Genomic DNA, 13,635 nt, shown 5'->3' with positions numbered 1-13,635 from the left:
AAGAAGTAAAATCTTTAAAAAAAATTAAAAAATAAAAAACGTAAGTGAGGTGGAACTACGTGTACCACCATGGATAAATGTTCATAATTGAAAAAAATGCAGAACAGCACATGTATGTAGAGAAATAGACGTATATAAACATATATATCTATGTCTTTGTAAATATGTAATAAAGAAGTATGATTGGGGCATCTAGGTAGCTCGGTCGGTTAAGCATCTGACTTCAGCTCAGGTCATGATCTTGGGGGGGGATCGAGCCCCAAGTTGGGCTCCCCATTCAGCAGGGAGTCTGCTTGTCCCTCTACCCCTCCCTCTACTCGTGCTCTCTTTCTCTCTCAAATAAATAAATAAAATCTTTAAAAAAGAGAAGTATGATTATACACATATTTGTATGTTAATTAAAACTATGTCTGCAAAGGGCGCCTGGGTGGCTCAGTCGGTTAAGCGTCTGCCTTCGGCTCAGGTCATGATCCCAGGGTCCTGGGATGGAGCCCCGCATCGGGCTCCCTGCTCAGTGGGGAGCCTGCTTCTCCCTCTCCTCCTAGCTCGTTTCTCTCTCTAGCTATCTCTGTCTCTCTCTCTCTCAAGTAAAAAAATAAAAAAACATAAAAAAAAAAACAACTATGTCTGCAAAGATTCATTACCAGCTATGTCTATAGTTTTGGAAGTGGGATGGATTTTATTTTATATACACACATATACTACTTACGTAATAATAATAAAGAGATACAGTGGTGAAGATTTAGAAATATATCTATGATATACTGTAAAAATGACAAGATAAATTTGCAGACCAATATGCATATAGCACAATCCTATTTTTGTAAATAAAAAGTTATAGATATGTAGGGGACACCTGGGTGGCTCAGTCATTAAGCGTCTGCCTTCGACTCAGGTCATGATCCCAGGGTCCTGGGATCGAGCTCCGCATTGGGCTCCGTGCTCCACGGGAAGCCTGCTTCTCCCTCTCCCACTCCCCCTGCTTATATTCCCTCTCTCACTGTGTCTCTCTCTGTCAGGTAAATAAATAAAATCTTTAAAAAAAGTTATAGGTATGTAAATAGATCCATGTAAGCTTAAGAAGGATAAGTACCAAATAGTGGATAAACACCAGATAGTCATTACTCCTGTGATTTGAAGGGAATAGAAAGGGGAAATTAAGTTCCTATGTTACATAACTTAAAAAAAATACCATATGATTTCACTCATATGTGGAATTTAAGAAACAAAACAAACAAACATGGGGTAGGGGAAGAGGCAAATCAAGAATCAGACTCTTAAGTCTAGTGAACAAACTGATGGTTATCAGAGGGGAAGTGGGTGGAGGGAGGGGCTAAATAGGCGATAAGGATTGAGAAGGGCACTTGTGATGAGCACAGGGTGTTGGGTGGAAGTGTTGAATCACTATATTGTACACCTGAACGAATATTACACTGGATGTGAACTAGAATTTAAATAAAAACTTAAAAAATTAATGTTTTTTTTTTTTTCAAATAAAACTCACCAAACAAGATTAAACTAAAACCATAAACTTTTAAGAAAGGAAATTGGTAACGGGCACTTTTAAGTGGAAATCTAAATGTCAGTTCTTCCTATCCACTAAAACAATCTATAAATCAGTCCTGTTCTGTCACTAATACAAAAACGACATCCTTGCAAGTTCCTAGCTAATTCACCAGAGGGCTCTCTCACCAAAGATACTTCTGTCGTCTCTATCTAGAAATTCCGGGCACCTGCAGCCTAAGTCATGGCCTTCTTAAATACCTGTGACCTCAGAATCCTGTGACATAGACAATTTCACTTCAAAGGATATAACTTTAGAAAAGAAGGAATTTCTTTAAAAGTATAAGGATAAGAAATTGATTAGAAAGAATAATACTTACATGTAAATATAATTCGCTGGGTATAGAAGTTATCACATTCAGGTCCCTTTTGAATACTGATATGTTAGCAGGCTGACTTGCAGCCACATTGGACAGAATCTTAGAGCCTGTCTGCTGAAAATTAGGGGACTGTGCAGGACTATCTTGAATTCCACTGTGACTGATGCCTATGACTTCTGGCACTGGACATGAGAGCGTATCTTCAGCAGAGGAAGAAAATGGAGAGTCTATGCTTTGGGTATCCTTCTGACTCTCAGGATAGATGCTAGATATGCTATGCTCCTGGTAGAGCAAGTTTCTTAATTTTTCATCCAGAGTTTTAATTCGGTTGTCTGCAAACTCCATTTTTGGAGGTCTTTCCCCATCTGATTCCAGGATAGTAGTGGGTAGAAGGGTAGTCAGTTCAAGGCCAGGGGTCTGAGTGGGAATGACCATCTTAGGAGAACTTGCTTCAGTGTTCATTGTGGTTTCTCCTTCTTGGGAAATAAACTCTGCATCCATAGTTGGCTGCTGCACTGCTAAGGATTGCGGCTTTTGATCAGACATAAATGCCAGAGTTGTAAGAGAGTTACCAGCAATCTGAGTTGACTCGCCAGGAGGGACCATAAGTACATCAGCCTGACTGGCAGCTTGGTGACATGGATATACAGGTAGAAATATGCCTGCTTGGTTGGTGAGTCCCTCACATTCAACTGGAACTGCACGAACTGAAGTAGCAGTGTAACTTGAACTACTAGTAACTGGTGCCATTATCTGCCTGTCATCTTCCACTCGATAAAATAAAGCTGGCTGCTTAGTTTCTACACTGGCATATTCAGACATCTTACCATCAACTACATCCTTGAGTTCTGATTTGGAGGCAAAAAGTACACGCTGGCATGGATTACTTTCTAGAGTGGGCAGTGTGTCCTGTGATATTTCCTTATTATTTGTGGTTCTTGGACCTGGAACAATAACAAAGAATAGCTAGGCACATATTAATAAATACAAAGCATGGACTAGTAACCAAACTCAAAGGGGACAAGAGGAGCAAGGGACAAACAAGAACCTGTGTGAATAAGTCTTGTAAATAAGACTCAAAATACACAGAATTCAACCTGTCAAGGAATAAAAACTTTTTCTTTATTTTTTTCCATAAATATTATATTTGAAAAATATTACATTTTAAAATGGCTTAAGTTATACCCTAATAATAACACCTTCAATAATGCTTATGAAAATTCTCATAAGAATAAAATACCCGTGAACACAAATTAAAGATATGGTATATATTTTGTAACTCCTCCAAGTCTGGAGAAAGTTGGCAGACAATGAACACTTACCAGGAAGTAGAGATAGCCCAGGAACTGTAGGCATGGACTGCTGAAGAGAAGGAGGAGATTGAGCCTCACGGTTTCTTATTGTTTGATTGATACAGAATCGCCACCGACCAACTGGGGATGACTGTGGAGCAGATTCATCTGTAGAAAGAATTAGCAAAAATCAATATGCTAAGCAATTGTCAACATGTTTACCCTATTAAGGAAACCATGTTAAAATACCAATTTGTCTTGTATCTCCATTTCCAACAGCACTAGGATATGTGTAATTTATAAGACCAGACCTCCCAACGCTGGCAAATACTCTAAAGAACTAAGCACAAGATATTGTTAGGGAAGGATTTTTAAATCTATGAAACAAACATTGTATCAATAGCAATTAGAAGCAGGGCACATTTTGGGGAAAAAATGGAAAGCACTTTCTCCAATAAAACCTATATCTCCTGTTCTGCATCCTGATTATGATGATGCTTACACAAATCTGTGAGTATTAAAATTTATAGAACTATACACCAAGAGGAAAAAATCAATTTTACTATATGACAACTTAAAAATAAAGTCCCCACATCTTTATTCCTACTTTGTAAACTTATTCAAATAAGTAATTCTTTTTTATAAACTTTACCATACTTTATCAGTCAGAAATCTGCTCAAATTCCTCCTAATGAGAAAGAACAGAGGAGGACCTTGGCATCCTAACACAAAGTAAATTTCAGGGTAATGGTATCTGATTTCATGACTCCCACACCACCTGTTGCTTCTTCATGTTGTTATAATTCCTTCACAGGTCCTCATTTGTCTATGGCTCTTCGCCCCCTCCCAGATACTCTAAATATAACCATGACCAGAGCTGAAAAGAATGGAGAGATAAAGTCATCAGAAAAGAAAACAGAAGACCCCATTTTTAGTCCCTGGAAGTTTAGCTAGTATCTGATTTACAAAAACTTATCAGTGATCACAGCAGGTAGAAGTATAACACTAAGTGGAAGGAAATCAAGATATAAATGACTATATTAAAACATGAGGCAAACTTAGGACATAGTGATATTAGTTAAGAAAGGTCCTGTCCAAATCATATCAGTGGTTAAAAAAAATCAACTTACCAATTAATTTCAAACAATAAAGCCGTTAAAGGTCATCAGTACTGTGATTGCTTTTCTGGTAACATACCATGCAACAACTCAGAAATAAATTAACACTTGAAGTAAATCTGGAGAATGGTTTTACTTCTTACATCTGGGCTAAAAAGGCCTTTCCAAGTGTGGGAAAACCTACATTAACAATTCATTAATTTCCTTTATTGGCTAACATCTTTCCCAATGAAGGTATGTAAATTAAAGTTTCCAAATGTCTTGCTTCAAAAGCCACATGGTAAATTTTATGAAATATACTTACTGCTGGTTTGAGTGGATGCAGAATTTATCTGTACTTGTTCAGATGATCCTGTCTGAATTAAAAATGAATAGATAAATAAAGAAGTTCTTGATATATATCTGAGAAGACCTCTCTGCTAAATAACTGCTCTTACTTGGTTATTGTTGGATTCCACAATAATAGAGTCAATTCCAATGGGTCTATCTGCAGCAGAGTGGACATGAAGGATCTCCTGGGCTTGACCTACAATAGCCCTCAATTCTTCTACGAATTTTTCTTTCTCATTTTCTAGCACAAAGTTATCTTCAACCTGTCCAAAAGTAAAGGTAAGTCTATTAAATTTAGTTTCTCAAAATTATAATATTGTATCAATGGTGACTACCTTAAAGAAAAATAAATGAAAATTAAGTATTTAGATACAAAGGCCACAACAGAATTAAAAACAACCAGCACTGGGGCACCTGGGTGGCTTAGTCGGTTGAGCGTCCAACACTTGGTTTCAGCCCAGGTCATGATCTCAGGGTCTTGAGACTGAGCCCAGCATCAGGCTCCACACTCAGTGGGGAGTCTGCTTGAGATTCTCTCCCTCTGCCCCTCCCCAGGCTTGCACTCCTGTGCTCTCCAAAATAAATAAATCTTAAAAAAAAAGACCACACTAAAATGCCACATAAAACATTAACTTATTCTTATTTTGAGACCACTGACATTTGTCAGATTGGTACTACCTACCATAGAAAAAGCCAGCATTTTAAAAACATCTCACATTCTATAAATTATCATTTGAGGAACATAACTGAGGCAATGTTTATGATTACCACTAGGATGTCCAAACCCAAGTTTTTAAATCACAAAATGAAACATCTTTAAAGGTTATAAAGAACTGGAGAGTTCAGAAAATATTATGTTAAACAAGGGGCAGAACTGGAGTGGAGGGGGGATGGGAGGGATGGGGTGGCTGGGTGATGGATATTGGGGAGGGTACGTGCTACGGTGAGTGCTGTGAATTGTGTAAGATGGATGAATCACAGACCTGTATTTTTGAAACAAATAATATATGTAAATTTTAAAAAAAGAAGAACTGTTACTAAAGAATTTTAGTTTTATTTCCTGTGTAACAATTATTAGATCAACAAAATATTTACTGAAAACAAAAACAAGAGGCAGAACTAACAACATTATTAACTTTTAAAATGTTTAATTCTGTTTCTCCAGGAATGCATATCTAAAGAAAACTGTCAGAAACAAAAGCATTAAGTACTCTTCCTTCCACCCTTACTTACCCGCATTAAAAACAGGGCAAAACTACTAACTTAAGCCTCAATTCAAAGAAAATATGAAAACTGAAAGAAATGATGAGCATTACTTAAACACCTATTTGTAAGATGATGTATCAGTAGCTAAAACATTAGAATTACCTGGGGTATTTTACAAACTAGTGATGCTTAGGCCTTATGTCCAAAGATTCTGTTTTAATTAGGGACCCAGGCAATGGATTTGTTTTTAAAAAGCTCTTAAGGTGACTTTAACATGCAGCCAGGGATAAGAATCATTGACCTAGATAACCTCTTAATAAAATCCTCTCATATTTTAGAGATAAATATACCGAAATGAAAGACGGTACAGTGACTTACTTTTGATCATAAGTAGTATAGTTCTGTGCAAATTTTAAAAACTAATGGTACTCTAAAAACGATTGCTCTGAATAAATGAGGGGAGAATATGAGGGGAAAAGGAGACAGAATGCTAAAGGGAAAATAATTTGGTTTTATTATACTTACCATATAGTCTGCAATATCCTCTGGTGCATCACCATCAACATCAAACTTGAAGGTGACCATCTTGTTGTTGTGTGTCTCCAGTTGACATTCCACCATATTGTCTCCAGATACTGACACCTGGGCACAAACATGTCACCAATTTAAGAGTCACAGTTATTTATTATCTTCTCTTTGCAAATCAACTAAGGAACATCTAGATGAGCTTACATTCAATATATGGAAAAATAGTTTAAACTGTTGAGAATATAAAAAGATTGTTTTTCCCTATTGAAATAGTGCCTTAACACCCATTCGATGGCAAATATAAGAGTTAAATTAGCAAAATATAGGGACACCTGGGTGGCTCAGTCATTAAGCGTCTGCCTTCGGCTCAGGTCATGGTCCCAGGGTCCTGGGATCGAGCCCCGCATCGGGCTCCCTGCTCTGCAGGAAGCCTGCTTTTCCCTCTCCCACTCCCCCTGCTTGTGTTCCCTCTCTCGCTGTGTCTCTCTCTGTCAAATAAATAAATAAATAAATAATCTTTAAAAAAAAATTAGCAAAATATAAATTAGAAATGTGATCCCCATGGGAAAGAAAAAGGAATACAACTTTTATAAAAAGACAAAAAAAGACAAAAAATCAGAAGAGTTACTCTATTTTTCCAAAATGCAAAGATCGTTCAGTCATTCATTTCCAAAATTTTCTTAATCCCACAAATTGGCTCTTTAAACAAAAGAAAAGGCACTGCTATTGGAAATGTATACTGGTCCAACCTTTTTGGACAGCCCATCTAGCAATATGTGTTTAAAAAAAATTTTTTTTAAGATTTTATTTGTTTATTTGACAGAGAGAGAGAGAAAGTATAAGCAAGGGGAGAGGGAGAAGCAGGCTCCCCGCTGAGCAGAGAGCCTGACCTGGGGCTAGATCCCAGGACCCTGGGATCACGACCCGAGCCAAAGGCAGACGATTAACAGACAGAGCCACCCAGGCACCCCTGTATTTTAGAATTTTTTAAGTCTTCATATATTTTCATTAGTTTTATTAATTTATTTTCAATTGAATTATAATTAACATGCACAGTTATATTGAATTCAGGTGTCCAACATACTGATTTAACAATTCCATACATTACTCAGTGCTCACCATGGTAAATGTACTCACCATCTGTCACCAAACAACATTATTACAATGTCATTGACTATATTCCCTTTGCTGTGCATCCCTCCCAACAAAACAACTTCCTCTTTGCCAACCACTTTTATTCTCTGTATTAATGAGTTTGGTTTTTTTGTTTGTTTTTTGTTTGTCACTTTTTCACCCATTAATTCTACTTCTAGGAATGAAGCATTAAAAAGAATCAGGGATGGGGCACCTGGGTTGCTCAGTCGGTTAAGCGTCTGCCTTCGGCTCAGGTCATGATCCCAGGGTCCTGGGATCGAGCCCCGCATCGGGCTCCCTGCTCTGCGGGAAGCCTGCTTCTCCCTCTCCCACTCCCCCTGCTTGTGTTCCCTCTCTCGCTGTGTCTCTGTCTGTCAAAAAAATAAATAAAATCTTAAAAAAAAAAAGAATCAGGGATGTTTATAAAGATCTGTGTTCAAGAGTGTTTGCTACAGAGAGACACACACAGACAGACAGACAAAAGAAGAAAGACAAAAAGTTAAAGAAGACACAGACTGGCAGACAGAGAGACTGACAGACAGAAAACAACAATCTAAACGACAACAGAAGAAATTATTAAATTGTTATATCTCTATATAAGGGACTACATTCTAAGATAACAATTGAAAATATTATATTACTGAAAAATTACTGACACAGTAAAATGTACATGATATACTAAGCTTTTGAAAAGGGAGAATATGACTTCTCAAACTATCGCAAAAAATAGAAGAGGAAGGAAAACTTCAAAATTTATTCTATGACACCAGCATTAACTGGATACAAAACCAGATTAAGAACCTCCAAAAAAAAAAAAAAGAACTACAAGCCAATATCCCGGATAAACATGGATGCAAAAATACTCAACAAAATACTACCAAACTGAATCCAACAACACATTTAAAAAATCATTCACTACAATCAAGTGGAATTTATTCCTGGGATGCAAGGGTGGTTCAATATTCACAAATCAATCAATGTGATACACACATCAATATAAGAAAGAATAAGAACCATATAATTATTTCAAGAGATGCAGAAAAAGCATGTGACAAAGCACAACATCTTTTCATGATGAAAACCCTCAATAAAATAGGTTTATAGGGAACATACCTCAACATAATAAAGGTTGTATGTGAAAAATCCATAGATAACATCATGCTCAATGATGAAAAACTGAAACCTTTCCCCCCAAGGTCAGGAAAAATTCAAGGATGTCTACTCTCACCACTTTTATTCAACACAGTACTGGAAGTCCTAGCCACAGCAATCAGATGACAAAAACAAATAAAAGGAATCCAAATCGGTAAGGAAGAAGCAAAACTTTCATTATTTGCAGATGACATGATACTATGTATAGAAAACCTAAAAAAACAAAAACAAAAACAAAAAAAAACTACTAGAACCAATAAATGAATTTACTAAGGTCGCAGGATACAAAATCAATGTACAGAAATCAGTTGAATTTCAATATGCTAATAATGAATCACCAGTAAGAAAAAGAAAGAAAGCAATCACATTTACAATTGCACCAAAAATGATAAAATACCTTGGAATAAACTTACCAAAGAGGCAAAAGACCTGTACTCTGAAAACTATAAAATACTGATGAAAGATGAAGATGACACAAAGAAATGGAAAGATATTCCATGCTCATGGATTGAAAGAACAAATACCGTTAAAATGACCATACTATGCAAAGCAATCTATACATTTCATGCAAACCCTATCAAAGTAACAACATTTTTCAGAGAACTAGAACAAAATATTCTAAAATTTGTATGTGACCACAAAAAATCCCTGATTAGCCAAAACAATCTTCAAAAAGAAAAGCAAAGCTAGAGGTATCACAATTCCACAAGTTATACCACAAAGCCACTGTAATCAAAACAGTATGATACTGGCACAAAAACAGACACACAGATGAACAGAACAGGATAGAAAGCCCAAGGGGCGCCTGGGTGGCTCAGTCGTTAAGCGTCTGCCTTCGGCTCGGGTCATGATCCTGGGGTCCTGGGATCGAGCCCCGGGTCGGGCTCCCTGCTCGGCGGAGAGCCTGCTTCTCCCTCTCCCACCCCCTCTGCTTGTGTTCCCTCTCTCACTGTGACTCTCTCTGTCAAATAAATAAAATCTTAAAAAAAAAAAAAAAAGAAAGCCCAAAAATAAACACAGAATTACATGGTCAATTAATCTTCAACAAGAGAGACAAGAATATGCAATTGCAAAAGACAGTCTCTTTGAAAAATAATGTTGGTAAAACTGGAGAGTTATATGTAAAAGAATGAAACTGGACTACTTTCATACACCATACACAAAAATAAATTCAAAATGGATGAAAGAATTAAATGAGAGACCTAAAACTATAAAAATCCTAGAAGGGAACACAGGCAGTAATTTCTGTGACATTGGCTATACCAACATTATTCTAGATATGTCTCCTGAGGCAAGGGAAATAAAAGCAGAAATGAACTATTGAGACTATATCAAAATAAAAGTTTCAGGGCGCCTGAGTGGCTCAGTCGTTAAGCGTCTGCCTTCAGCTCAGGTCATGGTCCCAGGGTCCTGGGATCGAGTCCCACATCGGGCTCCCTGCTCAGCAGGAAGCCTGCTTCTCCCTCTCCCACTCCCCCCTGCTTGTGTTCCTTCTCTCACTGTGTCTCTCTCTGTCAAATAAATAAATAAAATCTTAAAAAAAAATAAAAAAAAAAATAAAAGTTTCTGTAAGGCAATGGAAACAATCAACAAAACTGAAAAACAACCTACTAAATGGGAGAAGATATTTGCAAATGACATATCCAATAAAGGGTTATTATCCAAAATATATAAAGAAATTATACAACTCAACACAAGAAATAAACCAGTTACAAAATGGGCAGAAGAGAGAGTCAGAGCTTGGCAAGATGGTGGAATAGGAGGACCCGGAGCTAACCCCATCCCATGTTTTCAACTAGGTATCATCCACATCCAAGTCAATAAACTGGAGAGTGATCCAAAGACTGGCAGAACAAACTCCACGACTAAATACAGGGAAGAAGCATCACCTCAAAGTTTAGGAAGGTCAGAGGTGAAGAAGGCTGTCTGCAGGAGAGACTAGCTATGCATACAAAGATTGCTGAGAAACAGGTACTCAAGGAAAACTAATCCCATAACACATGGCTTTAAGAACCAGAAAGGTTGAATTCCATGAGTTTGTAAAACCAGTGGGGCTTAGAACCTGAAGCTTTGGAGGTCAGCTGACTCAGCACTGGGCAAGCCAGGAGGGCAAGTGATAGCTGGGAGTTGTTGCCCTTAAAGAGACAGCAACCTATGAGGAGGCAACATAAAAATGGAAGTTCACACAAAGCTGGAGGAAAACAGGAGAGAGATATGTTCATAATGATTTTGGACTGACTTGGAGGACTTTTCCTAAAATGAGGGAGTCTGATGTGGAGCTCGACATGGGGCTCAACATCACAACCCTGAGATCAAAACCGGAGCCGAAACCAAGAGTTGGATGCCCAACCCACTGCAGCACCCAGGCACCTCATAAAGTCACTACTTTCAAGAGCAGAAGACACAGATGACTTTCTTAACACACAAAAACAGACTTAGAGAGCCAGAAAAAAATGAGGAGACAAAAACTTATCCCAGATGAAAGAACTGGACAAGGCCATAGCCAGAGACATAACTAACATGCCTGATAGAGAATGCAAAAAATGATAAGGAAACTCACTGGACTTGAGAAGAGTGGAAGATATGAGTGAGACCCTTAATACAGAGATAAAGTAAGACATAGCAGAGATAAAGGGCACAATAAATGAAATGAGAAACACACTTGATGGAAAGAACAACAGGACAGAAGAACCAGAGAAATGAATTAGTGACTGGGAAGAAAGAGTAGTAGAAAGGAATCAAGCTGAACAAAAGAGAGACAAAAGAACTATGCAACAAAAGAATAGACTTAGGGAACTCAGTGAATCCATCAAATGTAATAACATTCAAATAACAAGAGGCCCAAAAGAAGAAGAGAGAGAAAGGGGTGGGGGAAGAACATTTATTTCAAGAAATAATAGTTAAAAAACATCCCCATCTGGGGAAGGAAGCAAAATCCAGATCCAAGAGGCACAGAGAACCCCCCAAAGAATAAACAAAAGCAGACTGATACCAAGACATATTGTAATTAAATTTGCAAAATGTAGTAACAAAGAAAAAAATCTCAAAAGCAGTAAGACTAAAGAAATCCTTAACTTACAAAGGAAAAATCATAAGGCTAGCAGGAGATTTTTCAACAGAAACTTTGCAAGCCAAAAGGGAGTGGCATGATCTATTCAAAGTGCTGAAGAGGAAAAATCTGCAGCCAAGAATACTCTATACAGCAAAGCTATCATTCTGTATAAAAGAAGAGATACAGTTTCACAGACAAACAAAAACTAAAGCAGTTCATGATCACTAAACCAACCCTGTAAGAAATATTAAAAAGGACTCTGAGCAGAAAAGAGAAAGCAAAAGTGACAGTATATGGGGCTCCTGGGTGGATCAGTTGAGCATCCGACTCTTGATTTCGGCTCAGGTCATGATCTCAGGGTTCTGAGACTGAGTCCCTAGGGAGTCTGCTAGAGACTCCCTCTCCTTCTGTCCCTCCCCCCACTTGCGTGCGCTCTCTCTCTCCAAAATGAATAAACAAATAAATCTTTAAAAGTAAAAAAACGGAAAAGTGACAGTAGAGATGTAGAAAAGAGAAAAGTGGTAAAAATGAGTATTTCTGTAAAAAATCAGTAAAGGAACTCACTAAAAAAAGGATAAAATGAACTAACATATACCTAAAACATGGGGAGGACAGGAGTAAAAAATGGGTTCAAACTTAAACGACCATCAACCTAACATAGACTGCAATATGCAGTAGATGTTATATCAAATTTATCATATATCAAACATCACATCATATATCAAAACCACTAATATTCAAAGGTAAAGAGAAAGAAATTCAAATATATCACTAAAAATGAGCAATACATGAACGAGAAAAACACAAGAAAGGGTTAGAGAAAATCTTCAGAAACAACCATAAACAAGTAATAAAATGCAATAAATACATATCTAATAGATATGTAATTGATAATTACTTTCAATATAATAACTGGAATAAATGCTCCAGTGAAAAGACATAGGTAACAGAATGTATAAGAAAACAATGCCGATCTATATGCTGCCTACAAGAGACCGATTTTACATCTAAAGACATATGAAGATCAAAAGTGACAGGATGGATAAACATCTATCATGCAAATGGATGTCAAAAGAAAGCCAGAAATCAGTGGCATTCCTATACACCAACAACAAGACAGAAGAAAGAGAAATTAAGGAGTCAATCCCATTTACAATTGCACCCAAAACCATAAGATACCTAGGAATAAATCTAACCAAAGAGGCAAAGAATCTGTACTCAGAAAACTATAAAATACTCATGAAAGAAATGGAGGAAGACACAAAAAAATGGAAAAACGTTCCATGCTCATGGATTGGAAGAACAAATATTGTGAAGATGTCAATGTTACCTAGAGCAATCTACACATTCAATGCAATCCCTATCAAAATACCATCCACTTTTTTCAAAGAAATGGAGCAAATAATCCTAAAATTTGTATGGAACCAGAAAAGACCCCGAATAGCCACAGAAATGTTGAAAAAGAAAAGCAAAGCTGGTGGCATCACAATTCTGGACTTCAAGCTCTATTACAAAGCTGTCATCATCAAGACAGTATGGTACTGACACAAAACAGACACACAGATCAATGGAACAGAATAGAGAGCCCAGAAATGGACCCTCAACTCTATGGTCAACTAATCTTCGACAAAGCAGGAAAGAATGTCCAATGGAAAAGAGACAGTCTCTTCAACAAATGGTGTTGGGAAAATTGGACAGCCACATGCAGAAGAATGAAACTGGACCATTTCCTTACACCACACACAAAAATAGACTCAAAATGGATGAAAGATCTAAATGTGAGACAGGAGTCCATCAAAAACCTTAAGGAGAACACAGGCAGCAACCTCTTCGACCTTAGCCGCAGCAACTTCTTCCTAGAAACATTGCCAAAGGCAAGGGAAGCAAGGGCAAAAATGAACTATTGAGACTTCATCAAGATAAAAAGCTTTTGCACAGCA

The 13,635-nt window shown here is 37.3% G+C and overlaps 1 protein-coding gene across 10 annotated transcripts in view; it reads right to left on the bottom strand.

Moving 5' to 3' along the window:
* Window positions 1-13,635, bottom strand: part of WNK3 (WNK lysine deficient protein kinase 3) — a 168,817-nt gene that overhangs the window by 28,318 nt on the left and 126,864 nt on the right. For all 10 annotated transcript variants that reach the window (XM_032398172.1, XM_032398175.1, XM_032398176.1 and 7 more), the window contains 5 exons: window positions 6,355-6,471; window positions 4,731-4,886; window positions 4,598-4,649; window positions 3,206-3,343; window positions 1,884-2,827 (listed from right to left, as the gene is read on the bottom strand). In XM_032398172.1, coding sequence (XP_032254063.1) covers window positions 1,884-2,827; window positions 3,206-3,343; window positions 4,598-4,649; window positions 4,731-4,886; window positions 6,355-6,471 — 1,407 coding nt within the window. The remainder of the gene's footprint in view (window positions 1-1,883; window positions 2,828-3,205; window positions 3,344-4,597; window positions 4,650-4,730; window positions 4,887-6,354; window positions 6,472-13,635) is intronic.

This window comes from Phoca vitulina, unplaced genomic scaffold, assembly GCF_004348235.1.
Source record: "Phoca vitulina isolate PV1807 unplaced genomic scaffold, GSC_HSeal_1.0 scaffold111, whole genome shotgun sequence".
Lineage (NCBI taxonomy): Eukaryota > Metazoa > Chordata > Mammalia > Carnivora > Phocidae > Phoca > Phoca vitulina.
Note: the sequence above shows the minus strand (reverse complement) of the source record. Positions and strands in the feature narration are given on the sequence as shown.